Here is a 17,627-nt window from a genome sequence, read left to right as displayed (position 1 = left end):
GTCATCATATGTATCTTGGATGCTTTAAGTTTAAAAGCCATTCGCAAGGCTTTTTTCCCCAATCCTTCTACTTGTAGTTTGAAACAATCATTAACCGTAGAGTCTGTACGAAAGTGAAAAACTCATGTTTTTGATTAATGCAACGGCCTCAACAAAAATTTCAGTGCGATACGACAAGCTAAAATATTCTTTCCCCCGCGCCTGACTTATAGAAGTTTAATTATTTTGAAGTGTCCCTTAACCTGATTTTCGAGTATCCCCTACCTAATTTAGGAACTTGTCCCCTATCTGATTTTGCAGATTTTCCTACTTGAATTTGAGTATCCCTACCTGATTTAAAACATCCCTTAACCAGATTAAGGAGTTTCCCCTAACTGATGTAAAATATCCCTTAACTGATTTCAGAGTATCCCATACCTGATTTAAGAGTATCCCTTAACCTGATTTAGGACTATTACTTACCTCATTTAGGAGTATCCCTTAATCAAGCTTGACTTGCGGAATAATGGTATAATCTACGAATGAATATTTCCTTTGAAAGTAATATTACTATGGGATTTTGCACTGTATTCATGTCCATAGAGATGCCATAGTTTGCGTTCCACTCTCAACGTATGTTTAACTATTGAAGGCGTTCAATCAAGAACAAGCGCCAAGTAAACACAATGCAGTTTTTTACGGTCACACACCTTTTTTTAATAAAATGCTGATGCATTTTAAAGCTTTAAACATGCATTTCACTTCAGACATAAATGTGTATTATCGAGATAAAATGTCTGCAAACTTCTTCTCAAACTTGTTGTTCGTCGCTTCGTCGATGATGACTGTAGCGGTTAGAAATCCATCCTTATTAGCCTCGGATTCGTGTACTATTGCTTTATGATACAACCAACTAGAAGGATAAAGAATAACAGGCTTGTCTTGTGAATGAATGTTGCGTTTCGAGAATAAGACTACATCTCGGGCGTAGAGTGCATCTCACGGCCCCCTCACAGTCTAAATTACATACATTTACTGTATTTTATGGGGGTCCTTCTCCGCCCGTGATATAGTCATCATATGTATCTTGGATGCTTTACGTTTAAAAACCATTCGGAAGCCATTTTTCTGAAATCCTTCTACTTGTAATTTGAAAAAATCATAAACCGTAGAGTCTGTATGAAATTGAAAAACTCAAATGTTTGAGTAATGCAGTCCTAAATTAAGTTTCAGTCCGATAGAACAAGCTAAAAAATTCTTTCTCCCGCGCTTGACTTAGGGGTTAATTTATTTTGAAGTGTCCCTTAACCTGATTTTCGAGTATCCCCTACCTGACTTAGGAACTTGTCCCCTATCTGATTTTGGAGATTCCCCTACCTGAATTTGAGTATCCCCTACCTGATTTAAAGAATATCCCTTAACCTGATTTAGGAGTTTCCCCTAACTGATGTAAAATATCCCTTAACTGATTTGAGAGTATCCCATACGTGATTTAAGAGTATCCCTCAACCTCATTTAGGAGTATTCCTTTAACATGATTTACGAGTATACCTTAATCAAGCTTGACTTGCGGAATAATGGTATCACTTACATAGCGAACGAGATAACGCACACTTGTGCGCTGCGTGGTGATTTTAGTCCCGTCACTGTCGTGAAAGCCAGACATCATACGCTTCATCATAGGAGTGGAGGGGAAGGCTTGGGAATGGTCTAAGCTATAATATTTTTTTACAGAAATATGCTTCATATGTCGCTAAGTTGAGGTCGATAAAATCACTAACGAAACTAATAATTTAATCTAGAATAGAATGTTTGCTTTGAAACTAATATTACTATGGGATCTTCCACTGTATTCATGGCCATAGAGATGCCATAGTTTGCGTTCCACTCTCGACGTATGTTTAACTGTTAAAGGCGTTCAATCGAGAATAGGCACCAAATAAACTCAATGTAGTTTTTTATGGTCACACCTTTTTTCAATAAAATACTGATACATTTTAAAGCTATAAGAATCGATTTAAATTCAGACATAACTGTGTATTATCGAGATAAAATGTCTGCAAACTTCTTCTCAAACTTGTTGTTCGTCGCTTCGTCCATGATGACTGTAGCGGTTAGAAATCCATCCTCATTATCCTCGGATTCGTGTACTATTACTTTATGATACGAGCAACTAGAAGGATAAAGAATAACAGGCTTGTCCACAGGGAGCCCGGCTTAGTGATGCTAAATCGGTAAAATGATCATGTTTCATATGTTGATGACATTACATAATAATCGTAACTCAATAAGCCCATATACAAACGGTCACAACGTAATAGAACTTGTAATGCAATAGTGTTAGACGCCCCGTAAGAAGAGAGAAAGGAGAGAAGCGTCTCTCCTTTCTCTCTTCTTAACGCGTGCGTTACACTTAGCCGTTACGTATTTGAATTTGAATTTATTACGATATTAAGTTACGCGTTACAAACACTGGTGTTCTATTACGTTGTGACCGTTTGTAATAGGGGTGTATTGAGTTACGATTATTAATGGCATCAACATATGAAACATGATCGTTTTACCGATTTAGCATCACTAAGCCGGGCTCCCTGTGAAAGCAATAAAAACCTTTACGGACGTGCATTGAGTGTGAGGGTGCGGTGTTAGAGCATTCTCATTGGATGATTAATGAACTAGATCGCTGAGATTGGTTTAAAGGTTGTCGTCAATTCAGTACCGTGACCTCAGCATCACCGCACCACAGGGATATCACGCACCACAGGGATGCTTGAGCTGTGTTCCATCAGATGGTATGACAACTTTTCTAAGCATTCGTCCAGTATAGTTTCCATAATTCATTTTATTCTTTTGCGCAGTTCAACTAAACAATATAACAATGTATTTACTGCCTATGTATGGCACTAGCGTAAGGAGGGAGGCACGTTTCATCCGAAAGTTTGCTTTAGGCATGAAATCGGTAATTAATCCATACGGGTTTCATGTGAATTTGGCTTGTAAATGGTGCATTGCCCCCCTTCCCCCACCGCACCCTGAATTCCAGTCCTCGCTACGCCCCTGGTGTATGGCAATGTATGGCTATGTATAGCTATGTATGCCCATGTATGCCTATGGGTAGCTATGTATGCCTATATATACCTTATGTATGCCCATGTATAACTATGTACATCTATGTACGGCTATATAATATGATAACTATGTATGCTCATGTATTACTTACTATACATTGCTATGTAGTATGTATGGCTAGAGACGTCCATGTAAATGTAATGATAATCAAGCATCGCTATTGGCGTCTCATAAGGCTACAGACGGCAGTGAATGGCTGGCGCAATACAAGACGAGCGTCCACACGGGCGACTATATGGTATTCAGCCGACTCTTCAGCCATGAAGTACCTTCCCGGGACCCAGTCTTTCTGGTCCACGTGTTATGTTACTGATGATCACTGCGCATGAATAAAGTAAGATTCAGCCAATCAGCGTTAGCCGCGTGCAGACGGTGCCGGTAAATGGACGAAAATTCTTCACTATTCTTTACACTATTTTACCAACTGTGGACAGGGTTTTGACACTAAAATATATCTACTCCTCAAAATAGAGCATCTTCATGTAAGTATCTCAAAAAATATAACCCATTTTCTTGTAGAAATGTTAGTTTTAATGCTTTGACTTCTGGAGGTTCGATTTATTTGACGATCGAAAATTTTGACCAAAAGTTGAACGAAAGAAAGAGAACTCGAAAATGGATATTGAAATAAATTTTCAGTGGTATTTAATCGACCTGGTGACCGTGAAAACAATTCCGTATCAACACTTAAGTGTTTGATTTTCTTTTATTACAAGATTTTTGTGTTTCTTTACTGAGTCAGTGTTAATTATTGTTGGCACTAGATTTATATAACTTCCTGCAACATTCAAACAACTTCCATACAAAATAGGATTTTTATTTAATAGATACTAGTATTTATGTAAATAGATTGCCTGTTAAATGTCTTGGCAATTTCTTTGTAATAATAAATCTATACCTAATTTATACTTGACTTTCGTTGATTTCGAAATATCAGATATTAGCTGGTTTAATGGTTAGGGGTGGTAACCATGATGAATGGATCTATGTATGTATTTACCATACTAAGTAATGCAAGCATAGAGTGATCTATTTATCCTTGTATTTACTTGCTGTGAGCAGATGTGATAGTCGTAATAAGAATGGTATTTTACCAATCAAACAGCTGCATCACAACATATTAAACATGACCTACACAATGAGTAGATGAAAATGATATGACCTCACAATATATCACATGAATAGGGTATCATGGACAGATATAATAGCAATTACTAGATGAGGTTGAGAATGATTTTTATGTATTGCTATTGACATGTAGTAAGAAAAGTAGGAAACTGGAATTGTGAATGCTTTGAGTTTTATCCAGGTTATTACTTCCTGAACTTTCTACTGTTTCAACCCCTTTAATCCAAGCATTGACTTCAAATGCCCTGGTTAAAAAAAAAAAAATCTTATTTCCAATCTATTGGCTCAATGGATGATTTATGGTATGCATTTAAAAAAGTGATAAAAATTTAAAACTGGAAGTGTTCAGAGTTCGAGTGTCCTCACTGTAATTCTCTGACAAATCAGAATATTTTCTGAAGAGTCATACACTTGTAGCAGTATCATGATTCACTTCATTCTCTTTGGAATGGTTGAAAAAAATTTTCCACTTATAAACGCTATCTGATTCTGTTTAGATATTAGATGATTAGCACCATGCCTTCTTGGAGGGCACCTACACTGATGTCCTGTCTTACGACCCTAGTTATACTATTACATGTTATTAATTTATCAGGTATGTGGCATTTATAATTTATCCAATATGACTGATTTGTATTATTTTCAGGGCCGTAGCCGTAACTAGGGGGGGGGGGGGGGGGGAGCACAGGGTGCAGGCACAAATGCAGTTGTTACCTTGTGGAATACAGTTTTGATTTCTCTTTTGAAACATTTTGTAGCCTACGTATCCAGTTGTTCCTTGAGGGGTGGGGAAGGTTGAAAGAAAGAAGGAAATGGCTCCCTAACCCATGAGGAATGCCTAACTATACAGGCTATGCCAGATCCTTGTTTAATATCAAATGTAGTCATCTTTATAAAGGTGGATCCAGAGATTTGTTAGGGGGATGTCCTGAAATTAAGAAATGTATACAGAGATATTATGCATTGTAAATGTTTCTTTTACTTCAAAAAAGCTGAGTAATTACAGTGTTGGGGGGGGGGGGGGGGGGGGTCCGGTGCACTGCTGGACACCCCCTGGATCTGCCCCTGATTTATGTTGGCTATTCATGACTAACCAAAGTCTTTTGTTGACAGATGGCTTAGCTGTAATGTCTGTAGATCTTGGTAGTCAGTTTATGAAAATAGCTATAGTCAAGGTATGTTGCAACTAGAAATTCATCTTTTTCAGTGCACCTGATTAGTGTACCACTTACACTAGAAGCTTGAACTGTTAATAAAGTATATATATACATGTATGTTTTCTTTAAATAAAGGCTATGTTGATGGAACAGTTTTCTCAGTTGCAAATATTGAGGGAGTCCCTTAAGTTTAGCCAGGAATTTGTACAATATTCATAAAGAAAAACTGTAGAACCCATAGAAAAACATCTGAGGCAGGGGAGAGAACAAAACCTCAGACATACTCAACTGTCAAATGTGGCTCAGCTGGGAAGGGAACCTGAGTGACCCCAGGCATGAACTACACAGTAGTGAAGGACAGCACCATCCAATCTTTTCCCTATCACTCAGGGCATCTTGCTACTCCACTGCTGTCTTATGCACATATTCCCCCTCTTATGCAAACTTACTTGGTCTTTGATTTACTGAAAAATTTTCTTTGTTTTAGCCTGGTGTTCCTATGGAAATAGCACTTAACAAGTAAGTAAACGCAGTATTGTAGCTCTGACTGATTTTTTCTACTGTATTTTATTGTAATATTTATAAAAATTTTCACTAAAACATTATGTTAACAAATTTAGAGAGTCCAGAAGGAAAACTCCAGTGGCTGTCTCCTTTAGGAATGGCGAGCGTTTATTTAGCGATGGGGCTTTAGGAGTTGTAAGTCTTTTCTATTTAGGAATAGTTTTATTTCTAGTGTCTTTATAGATGACGTTGTTTAGTGTCTTATATCAAATGCATTTTATGTTTCATTTGCAGTCTGTAAGTCATCCACCCATGTCTTATATTTACCTTCAAGATGTATTAGGCAAAAAATTTGATAACCCACAAGTACAATTGTATAAAAAGAGGTGAGATTACATATGTACACTGTAAAAAATAAGCCTACTTCCAAAGCTTCTATCAATGTCTTTCACTGTTTTGTGCATGGGATTCCTGTGGTAGGGTAAACAGAAGAGAAATTGAGGAGAATGAGTTATCTCTCTTTTTGTTCTTAGTCTCCCTGAGTTATTGTTTATTTTTTTATATCTATTTCTCAGCATTTTTATTATCAACCATTATTAATTGTCATTAATACTATTGATTTTTTTATCAATACTAATAATTATTGGTTGATGTCTTTGAAGGTTTCCATGGTATAATATGGAAGAAGACAAGGAAACAGGTAATAAGAAGAATAGCTTATGTTTTTGGATTATTTATATCTATGTGGTTCCTGTGGAATTAAGTCGGCAATTTGCAAATCTGGGACTTCTCGTACATGAATTGTACTACTGTCTAATCTTATCACTTACCATTCGTACCTTTAAGATTTTACTTCATCCGTATGTTTTTGGATGTTGATTCATGCAAATCATTCAGTTAATGTTATGCTAACATCTTTTATTCTTAAATTCATTTCAGGAACAGTTATTTTCAACCATAAAAGGTAGTGTGGTTTTTAAGCATGTTAGATAGCATACTTGTACAATAAGAGCAAAAATAACTTCGTTGAGTAGGGTGTTTGGTAGGGTGTTTGGTAGGGTGTTTGGTAGGGTGTAGGGTAAGTTGTCTGTAAGGTGTCAATGGGGTGTGGGGAGAGGTGAGATTAAATGTGTGGTATTATGTGTGGGCGGAGGTAGGTTGTTTTTTAAGTGTGTTAGGTAACAGTGGGGTTCCAGTAGTATAGTGATAGCTTTTTCTTTAACTGGGAGAAGAATTTAGAGAATAAATAATCAAATGTACTGTATTCTCTTTTTCAGTGGTAAGAAGTTTTCGCCAGAAGAGTTGATGGGAATGATTTTAAATCATTCTAGAGTGATTGCTGAGGAGTTTGCAGGTATGCATGCTGCTATTTATATATCCTGTTATTGAGTCAAGTTATAAAATATTGCAAATATAAAGCATGATGATTGGTTTACTACTGTTAAAAGGGTAAATCTTACACTGTGATAAGACGAAAAAACTGACTGAGGTTTCTGATGCTAGTCCTTCGTCGTAGTACTGCATTTATATGAGTCGAACAGAGAAATGTCTCACAAAATAAAAAAGAAATTATGAAAGCAAGTTTAAACATCTGTTCGTATCTCTGTAATAATGTATGACATTCTGGGAGCTGTAGAGCTTTAAAACCAAAAGAAACATTTCGCTAAACTTTGCTTTCTTAAGCTTCATGCTTCAATCCTTTGTGCTCTACATCTCTCAATGCATCTAGATCACTGTACATAGTTATGTCTACGTTTAATATATTACTTAGTCATAATTATAATAACTTGATATAATCATAATGCATAAGCTATTTTTAAATCATTTTCCAAACATATCTCTTCTCAGATCACCCAATAAAAGACCTTATCATCACTGTACCTCCATTCTTTAATCAAGCCGAACGAAGAGCCTTATTAAGGTATTAATCCCTAGCACAACCTCTTGTTTTTAATAATTTTATAAACTTCCATGGTTTATGTAAATTTGCATATAAAACGCCAGCTCTTTTTGAAATAAATTTTTTGCACCATCCCATGTCGACACCCACAATAAAGCTTGGACTGCCTGTGGTTAGATGACAGAACAATGAAATCCCTTTGCCCTCAGGAATTGAATTCTTTCTCATGTAAAACAATTTTATTGTTCCTGGTATCTAACATGGCTGCCATGATCATGTGATGTTGCTAAGCCACTGTAGCTGTATACAGTACATGTAGAGATGAATGTAGAGATAATATTTTCATGTATTTATTATTATCAGAGCTGCCAATTTAGTTGGTTTGAATGTACTGCAGCTGATGAATGACAACACTGCAGGTAGTTATTGACATTTTTTAATGGTATATTATGTTATACCCAATGCCATACACCTAACCAGCTAAGGTGTTGCTATGTATTTTACCACCCAAATCAAACCTTCTGTGAATAGAAGCATTTGTCTCTACGAATTCAAAACTGAAACCAAAATATAACAAACAATGAAACTAACTCCCATGTGGCTTGAATTGGGTGGAAGCGTTTATAGCAATTAGGACTATCGTATATTCATTAGTATTCTGGTATATCACTCTTCTCATTATGCTCTGAAGTTTTTTAGAGATCGTGGGACATAATAGTATTGATATTTGGTGTAATAAATTGTTAAACTTTGGTATATTTTTTCTGTTTTAGTTGCTCTTAATTTTGGTTTATTCAGACAGAAGAGTTTCAATGAAAGCTTAGAAAAAGTAAGAAATGTTTAAGTAATGAAACAACCTCATTATTTATCTATTATTAGAATGCATCTGATACTTATTGATGTTTATTTACTTTAAAGCACATCATGTTTTATGACATGGGAGCATCTAACACAGTGGCTACTATTGTTGGTAAGTTTAATCAAACAGCGACATACTATTCTTAAATACTTTATCTTGAAGTTTTATAGTTTGGTAGATTGATATCCATCCATTCATTCTATTCTTATTCAGGATACAGTATGGTGAAGTCAAAGGAGAGAGGAATCACTGAGAAGGTTCCCCAGCTCGTTGTTAAAGGTGTAGGGTAAGTAACACCACTGTCTTGAGCACTTTCTTGGGGCATGCATTGTTTTCTTAGTAGAAATTCAATATACAATTGAGGGACGTCCCTCAGCAGCTATTTTAAGGGCAAATTTAAAAAAAAGTTCAGTGCAATATTTTTAGATACTAAGTGGATGGAAGAAAAATAACCTTGTTATGATTCTTTTGTTTATTAATTTGTTATAGGTTTGATCGAGGTCTTGGAGGGCATGCAATTGACATGAGGCTCAGAGACCATTTAGTCAAGTTATTCAAGGTAAAACATGGAAAAAATTAAATTTGCAAAAGCACAAATCAAAATCTGGTCTTATATGTACAATACAAGTCCTGGCAAAGACTTGATATTTGAATGAAATACAACAGCAAGAATGAAATATTAGTGTAAAACTTCAATTTCTTTTTCAATTATTTCCAGAAAAACTATAAGCCCAAAGGCGAGGTAACAGAGTCTCCTCGAGCTATGGCGAAGTTCTACAAAGAAGCTTTAAGAGTCAAGCAAGTGTTGAGTGCCAACAGCGATCACTTTGCACAGGTATAAATTTGAAACTGGTCAAATTATTATTTCAATTGTTTTTTAAATTTTTAGCTCGAGGGGTGGATCCAGGGGGTAGTAATGGAAGTGTTCCCCCCCCCCCCCCCCAGCCAGCCCCATCATTTTGCACAACTTAATAAATAAATAAATTGTTTGTATTTATGAAAACATTTATTCAGATAAACTTTAATTTTGGTGTACTTTAAGCTCTCTATAGATGCAGCCATTTTGAATTGCAAGACTTTATGGGTTGACAGGGGGGAAAACACAAGAAAGAGGGCGAATAATATGTTGATTTTTCCCCTGTCTTTCATTTATAAAGTTGATTGATGTGTCTTCTATAGCTTTAATAATGACAGGCGATAATTATAAAGAAAACTATATATCATATAACCTCATTCAAATTTGGTTTATGAGAAAGAAATAGTTAATGGTACAAAAATCATCTGTTTTGTGTCTACTTTCTTCAACCTAAATGAGTGCCGAGAGTTTGAGAGTATGTGACTTACTTAGTTTTTTCCCTCCTCAGATTGAAGGAGTTTTTGAAGAGATTGACTTCCGTACCAAGGTAACAAGAGAAGAGCTTGAGGACATGTGTAAAGACCTGTTTGAAAGAGTCGCTGATCCTGTTTACAAGGCTCTAAAGTCTGCCTCCATGACAATGGTAAGTCTGGGAATATCATCGTATTGAAATAAACAGTGACTTTTTAACCATTCAGCAAGTATTCTTAAGTGAAAAGTGTGTAAGTCATAGAATTAGAAGATAAGTGTTCCATTTTCTTTTTCCGTAGAGTGATATTGAAAGTGTAGTCCTTGCCGGAGGAGGAACGCGTGTACCAAAGGTGCAAGAAGCCCTGCTCAAGGCAGTTGAGAAGTAAGTACAGTGTGATTTGTATGAAAAAGCATTAAGAGGAGTCTTATCCCTGTTTCATCTCCCATATTAATAAACAAATGACATCACTACAGGAATTCCTAGAGTTAGCCGCACCCTGACTTAGAGCAGCCCAGAGGTTGTTTCAGGGTTCGATGAAATTAAGGGTTTGATTTAAGGCACAATTACACGGAGCAATTTTCTCTGCAACTTGTCTCGCAACGGCATTGTGAGTGACACAAGTTTCATGGAGCACTGCACTGTGTAACCTACAGCGTAATATTTGAAAAATGTTGCGAGACAAGCTGCAGCAATTATTGTTTGCTTTTCTGTTGCACTGTGTAAACACTTATGCAACTTGTTTCACAATGCTGTGTCGCAACGCTGTTGCGAGACAAGTTGCAGAAAAAAATAATTGTTCTGTGTAACGGTGCCTTAAGTATTTGTTTATTTTTATCAAAGACCTGAACTTGCCAAGAACATCAATGCGGACGAGGCAGCTGCGATGGGTTAGTACAATCATGTGATTTCCTTCTGCTCTAGGAAAATTATTTTCAAGTGTTCTCTCTTGCTGAGGGGTAGCCTCCACTTTGTGTAGGATATCCACATGTTCCAATGAAGGTCCATGGGATTTCAAAACGTTTGTCTTATATTAGTGAAGTTATTCATTCTTTACTTTACCTTTGGTATAGACCCCTTGCAGCACTTTGGAATGCAGCTCAATCTGGGGAACAAAACAATAGGTCCCAATTCTCAGGAGATAGGAATTCTTTTGTTTTGTCCTCCAGATGGAGCTGCTTTGACGTCACATGCAAGGGGTCTATTTTTGAATATTTAGATGATGAAATAAGGCTAACCCTGAGTCTGTAGTCAAGGAACACAGCAGTAATTTGGACCTTGAAAGTGTTATTTTTCCTTTCTCGTATGAAAAGAGTGACTAGATATCATTGTTGTTATATTCTAGGTGCTGTGTACCAGGCTGCTAATCTCGGGAAAGGCTTCAAGGTCAAACAGTTCCTGATCCGTGACACCAACATCTACCCCATACAGGTATGGCATGATTGACTCCCAAAATTATACTCTAGAGTTTCCAGGAATAGTGATGGAAAAAAGAAAAAAAATGGTATTGACCCACAATCAGATGCCTCCCCTCCTGTTGGAGGGATTTTTTGATTGATTAGTGCGTATTCTCTCACTGCTAAGTCGCGTGTGTCCCTGCGCCCTTTTGTCAAAGCTCAGTCAAGGTCGCAAGGTTAGAATTTTAATAATCCTTTGAGAGTACCTTGGCACCTCGCTTGAGCGCTTTGTGCTTGACCAGTGAACCAATGTACGGCAAAATAATGGTGAATTATCTCTTCTTCCTTTAGAAAAAAATCTAATAATTTTTACCGTTTGAAAACTGAGTAACTTATTGACTATGTCTTATTTTTTGTGCTTGTGCAGGTATCGTTTGACCGCCATATCAAAGCTGATGATGGTAGCGAGTCAGTCCGGCATGTCAAGCGAGTTATCTACCATCATGCAAACGTTGTCCCTCAGAAGAAAGTCATGACGTTCAACAAACATACTGATGATTTTGACTTCCATGTGGCCTACACTGGGCTGGAAAATATCCTCTCTGATAAAGAAATACAGTGAGTAATATAGATAGAACACATGCTATGATTGGCTGTAGTAGCTATGGTCTGATTGACTGATAGTAGCTATGGTCTGATTGACTGAAAACATCCTAAGTGACAAGCTTTATAGTAGCGAAGTTTTAATGGATGAATTCAATTTCCAAATTCCAAATCTAGTCGATCTGTGAGTTAGCCGTACCCTGACTTAGATCAGCCCAGAGGTTGTTTCATGGTGGATCTGTGAGTTAGCCATGCCCTGACTTAGATCAGCCCAGAGGTTGTTTTAAAGTTCATTAAAATTGACCATGTTTTTACACATGAAGTTCTATTGAATGTCTTTTGTTCATATTTTCGCAGGATGTTCGGGTCTCTCAATATTTCCACCATCGGTATCAAGGGCGTGGCCGCTGCCCTCGACAAACACGCCAAAGGACAGTCCAAAGGAATCAAGGCGCACTTCAAGCTCGACGAGAATGGCCTTTTCAGCTTGGACAGGGTTGGTACTTTACATAATGTGAATTAATAAGCCATATACTATCTGTATAGACGTTTTGCACGACCATCACGTGCCCACGCTTAAAATACACCTTGGGCTGCCTGTGGATAGATGACAGAACAATGAAATCCATTTGTTCTTGGGAATTGAATTCCTTTTAAGTAAAACGATTGTATAGTTTCTGCCAACTAACATGGCTGCTGCCACGTGGTGGTGCAAAACCTTTATTCTGAAAGTGTTATTTGTTGTACAAATAACGACATCGGAGAGGATACCATAGGGAAATGTTATATAGTAAACAAAGGCTTACGCGCTACAAAATGTACTACATTTTAGATCTGGTATAGTAGTAATAAATTATGCGTTCGGTGTTTGTAATGAAATAGATGAATAGATGAATATTGAATAGCTATATACATTTTAGATCGATTTCTTCATTCGTTTGTGTTAAGGACACTATTTTGATCTTGAAAACAAAAGAATTCAATAAAGGCGATTTTTGCATTTATCTAAAATGGGGTCCCTGTGGTTTTTGTCGTGCAGGTGGAATCAGTCTTCGAAAAGACAGCAGAACAAGTAGAAAAAGAAGAAGAGTCTACATTGTCTAGTAAGTCATAAAAGCGACACTCCCTCTATTCAAACGTACATCAATAGACCGGATCGCTAGCTTGTGAAACAGCTCGGCACGAAGCACAGTGCTGTAACCAATTTGAACGGACAACTGTACGACTGTGCCTTATCCGTGACGGTATCGCATTAGAGCATTTATATTGGATGATCATTTATCGCGCATGCTGTGATTGGTTGGCTGTAAAACGACACGGTACGGCACAAGGTCGTGTAACCACTCTGAACTTACAACTATTTGGACGTGCCGTGCCGTGACCTTAACGATACCATATTAGTATTTTTATTGGATGATCAGTTATCTCGCTCACTGTGATTGATTCATTTCGTAGAGTGACTTCACCGCTTGTCGTACCGTTTCTTAGTCATACGCAATTTATCCTCTGAGCCAGATAGTGTGCGAGGTCATTGGTCAGCCAATAACAGTGTTCATATATACCATCAATGTTCTTACCATAACGAATACGAAACCGCGTGTCCGCTCCGCGACTTTTTCACAGTCATTCTAAAATATCTTTATCTGAGACTAAGATCTATAAAATGGTTTTTCAGAACTTGGAAGCAAGATATCCAGTTTTTTCGGTGCTGGTGGCGATGAAGACAAGAAAGAAGCTAAAGTTGAGGTAAAATATTTGTGTTGTATTTTTTAGAATAAAAGCATGTGCGTGTACTAGTTTAATGTTCTCTGCCTCTTGTTTGAAGGAATCTAAAGAAGCTGACAAAGATGAAAAGGCAGAAGAGGAAAAAGAGGCTAAAAAGGAACAGAAAGACGATAAAGATAAAGAAGAAAGTAAAGAGGAGCTGAAGAAAGAAGAAGAAAGGAAGGACAAGGAAGACGAAAAGGAAAAAGAAAAAGAAAAAGATAAAACCGAAGGTGAACCGAAAAGAGAAGAAAAGAAAGACGATAAGAAAGAAGAAGATTCCAAAGCTGAAAACAAGAAAACCTCCGAAAAGGTAAAAATATTTCACATTAATTTTTGATATGGCTATTTTCTCGGTCGGTGGATCTGTCTTGCGGTTTGCGCCACAGTCGGTCTGTCCGTCCGTCTGGAGGTTTTAGCGCCTCAGTCGGTCTGTCCGTCCGTCTGGAGGTTTTTGCGCCTCGGTCGGTCTGTCCGTCCGTCTGGAGGTTTTTGCGCCACAGTCGGTCTGTCCGTCCGTCTGGAGGTTTTTGCGCCACAGTCGGTCTGTCCGTCCGTCTGGAGGTTTTTGCGCCTCGGTCGGTCTGTCCGTCCGTCTGGAGGTTTTTGCGCCTCAGTCGGTCTGTCCGTCCGTCTGGAGGTTTTTGCGCCACAGTCGGTCTGTCCGTCCGTCTGGAGGTTTTTGCGCCTCAGTCGGTCTGTCCGTCCGTCTGGAGGTTTTTGCGCCTCGGTCGGTCTGTCCGTCCGTCTGGAGGTTTTTGCGCCACAGTCGGTCTGTCCGTCCGTCTGGAGGTTTTTGCGCCACAGTCGGTCTGTCCGTCCGTCTGGAGGTTTTTGCGCCTCAGTCGGTCTGTCCGTCCGTCTGGAGGTTTTTGCGCCTCGGTCGGTCTGTCCGTCCGTCTGGAGGTTTTTGCGCCACAGTCGGTCTGTCCGTCCGTCTGGAGGTTTTTGCGCCACAGTCGGTCTGTCCGTCCGTCTGGAGGTTTTTGCGCCACAGTCGGTCTGTCCGTCCGTCTGGTGGTCTGCGCCTCGGTCTGTCTGTCCGTAGGCCGGTAAAATCACTTTTCTGTCTGTCCGTCTGTCCATTTACTAAGTAGTTGATTTTTATTGTTTTAGTCTGCTAAAGCCAATGGGACGGAGGAAGCAGAGAAGAAGCCAGTCAAACCCGTGGTGATACGTGAACCCCTGGAGACTGTGATAGAGATACAAGACTTGGTTGATCCTTCAGAGAAAAGCCTGACTGAATCCAAGGAAAAGTATGTAAAAAAGCCTTATTATCTACCATTCATTGTTAGAGCAAATTCGAATGGCTTGTGAAAAGTTACGGCCGTTGTGTGACCGTGACCGCGTCACAATATAGTGTCTGAGGCTGTTTAGGTTCAAAGTACGTTATTAATCATACAATCATACAATACATGGTATTTTTATACCCCAGAATTCACCTGTGCAGTTGATAAGTTTTTTTTGATCGATATTTTTTATTCGTCTCTAGATTAACCAAGCTACAAGAAATCGATGATGCCAAGGCAGCCAAAGAGCGAATGAAGAACACCCTGGAGAGTCACATATTTGAAACCCGTGACAAGCTGTATAGCGATGTTGGTGAGGAACTGTCTACTGAAGCAGAACGAGATACTATTAACCAGGCCCTTAGTCAGGCCTCGGATTGGCTGGACGACGAGGGCTGGGACACAACTGCTGATGTAAGTATTGTGTATTTGTTGTTGCAGAAAGAATCGGAAGTTTTTGAATTCTTGTCTGGAAAGACGGGAATTTATTTCCTATTTTTCCTTTTTATTTCATTCTCTTTCTATTTTCTTTCACCCTCCCTATCTTTTCCTTCCTTTGTTCCTTCGTTCTTCTCTTTCCCTTCCTTTCGTTCTTTTTTCTTCCATTCCTTCTTTTCTCATTTTCATTTATTTATCAACTTTTCAATACCTAAAATAGAAATTGTACACAGTTTGATCTTTTAACAAGTACGTTTTTGTCTGTTTCCTACCCAAGGTTTACGAAGAGAAACTCAAGGCTCTCAAGAAGATTTCCATTGACTTCCGACGTCGTCTGAAAGAACATGAACTGCGCCCAAAAGCTGTCGCGGCGTTGTTACAAAGCCTCAATCTTTCCAGCACATTCTATAATCAAATACAAAACATGACTGACAAGAATGAGATCTTTACAGCTAAAGATCTGGAGGAGCTGTCAAAGGTCAACAACGAGACGATGGTAAGTGAAAATACAAAGTTGTAAACGAAAATGGAATGTCATGGAAATACGTTGATTAAACTACGATCCATCGAAATGGACGAAGATTCCGCGCGTGCTATCGAAAAGCACCGTAACTGATATTGTATTTTTTCAATGTGTTGTAGGACTGGTTGACGTTAATGATAAAAAAACAGAACGAGACCAAACCGCACGAGAACCCAGTGATTTTAGCTAAAGATATTGAAGCCAAACAAGCTAAAATAGATCGAGAACTAGTATATTTACTGAACAAGGCCAAGTACTTTGTACCTAAACCAAAAGTCAACGAAACTGGTAAGCTAGCAGATCATTAATTCGGGGGATGTGGTGGTGTGGAGGAGAGGCCGAGTGAAGTAGCCAGAATAATTGATGGAAAAACATTTCATACTTTTCGTTCGTTAAGAATTTTGCAACAATCGCTCGCATTTTTCCACCAAACACGAAATTACAGCTTTTGTTTTCTTTTGCAACGGATGTGCGCTGTTGCAGAAGTAGAATCTAGATTTCCACCACTTCAGTCCTGCAATGTCGCGTTCAACTACTTTCATCTTGTGAACACGATCTGCGACCTACATTTCTTGTTAGCTAGCTGCTTGTATTGTATTAAATGTATGTCTTTTCTTTGTATTTCAGCCGATGCAGGAAATAAAACATCAAATAATACAACAAAAAGTTCAAATGGAAAGAATAAAACAGACAAGAGCGACTCCGGTTTCAAGGCTAAAAAATCCTTCAAGAAACAAAATAAAAAAGCGAAAAACGACCAAGAAAAGAAAGAAGCACCACCAAAACCTGACGAAAAGGCTGAACTGCCTGATAAAGCGAAAAACGACCAAGAAAACAAAGAATCGCCACCAAAACCCGACGAAAAGGCTGAACTACCTTCAGCATCCGACAAGACAATTGAAGAACCTTTACCAACACCGAAACAAGAAGAAAAACCCAAAGACGAAGAAGATACGAACGATAAACCCGTTACCGATGAGTTATAATATCATAGTATTACGAGTTATTTCTTGTTGGTAAATATTTTTCAGCTTCGCATCAAATACCAGAATAATTTATTATAAAATTAGGCATCGCTTTAACGAGGATTTTGCGAGTCCGTGTACGTGTTTTATTTAGAGCGACTTCATTGGCTGCTGTATTTGACGTCAGCAGTGTGATTTTGAAGTGCTCAGAACTGTACAGTGGTTTTTCTGTGAATGGGAAGCGTGCGCATATAATTTGTTCTAGCCAATCAGAGTACGAATTACGCCTCTGCCAATCACGATAATGCTAGTATTTCCCATTCAAAATTTCTTTTATTTACTACTCAGTTTATGTACATTATTTGTGCATGTATTTTCGTTCTAGTAACTCAACAAAAATTGTCGTATGAAAATGAAAATGTCTAGAAAAAAAGAGTATAAAATTGGAAATGCTAATAGATACTAAAAAAATTTTACTTTCAATTCTTGAAACTTTGGAATAACTGCAACCCTTTGTATCGATTCATAAAATATTTATCACATTCGAATTCAATAAATTCTTTTAGATCTTTAACGTCTTTGATTCGGTGTGGTTAAATCCTTTGCACACCCACCCTACCCCCTTCTTTGGTATTCAATCCTACCTTGATTTTAATCCCTATTTTCT

The 17,627-nt window shown here is 38.1% G+C and overlaps 1 protein-coding gene across 1 annotated transcript; it reads left to right on the top strand.

The window, feature by feature from the left end:
• The first annotated feature begins 3,219 nt into the window (after positions 1-3,219).
• LOC116287920 (hypoxia up-regulated protein 1) lies at positions 3,220-17,534 on the top strand. Its single transcript, XM_089026233.1, has 30 exons — positions 3,220-3,590; positions 4,734-4,831; positions 5,350-5,411; positions 5,881-5,912; positions 6,014-6,092; positions 6,192-6,283; positions 6,560-6,597; positions 6,837-6,861; positions 7,175-7,251; positions 7,746-7,818; positions 8,161-8,216; positions 8,571-8,626; positions 8,716-8,767; positions 8,870-8,942; positions 9,146-9,215; positions 9,375-9,491; positions 10,021-10,155; positions 10,283-10,365; positions 10,825-10,871; positions 11,327-11,412; positions 11,806-11,996; positions 12,339-12,477; positions 13,021-13,084; positions 13,657-13,727; positions 13,807-14,058; positions 14,862-15,001; positions 15,238-15,448; positions 15,750-15,968; positions 16,115-16,283; positions 16,623-17,534. The coding sequence occupies exons 2-30, from the start codon at positions 4,741-4,743 to the stop codon at positions 16,979-16,981; spliced, it is 3,159 nt and encodes a 1,052-aa protein (XP_088882359.1). The 5' UTR covers positions 3,220-3,590; positions 4,734-4,740; the 3' UTR covers positions 16,982-17,534.
• The last annotated feature ends 93 nt before the right edge of the window (positions 17,535-17,627 follow it).

The sequence above is a fragment of the Actinia tenebrosa genome, unplaced genomic scaffold (genome assembly GCF_029948245.1).
Source record: "Actinia tenebrosa isolate PJP-AT-01 unplaced genomic scaffold, QUT_ActTen_1.0 PGA_scaffold0__85_contigs__length_37466705, whole genome shotgun sequence".
NCBI lineage: Eukaryota > Metazoa > Cnidaria > Anthozoa > Actiniaria > Actiniidae > Actinia > Actinia tenebrosa.
The sequence above is the reverse complement of the archived record's forward strand: the minus strand, read 5'-3'. Positions and strand labels throughout refer to the sequence as shown.

Coding starts and splice junctions, on each gene's coding strand:
- LOC116287920 (XM_089026233.1), top strand. CDS start 4,741: ATGATTAGCACCATGCCTTCTTGGAGGGCACCTACACTGATGTCCTGT. Junction 8,217..8,570: donor GATGAATGACAACACTGCAG/GTAGTTATTGAC, acceptor TTTCTGTTTTAG/TTGCTCTTAATTTTGGTTTA. Junction 12,478..13,020: donor GCCTTTTCAGCTTGGACAGG/GTTGGTACTTTA, acceptor TTTGTCGTGCAG/GTGGAATCAGTCTTCGAAAA.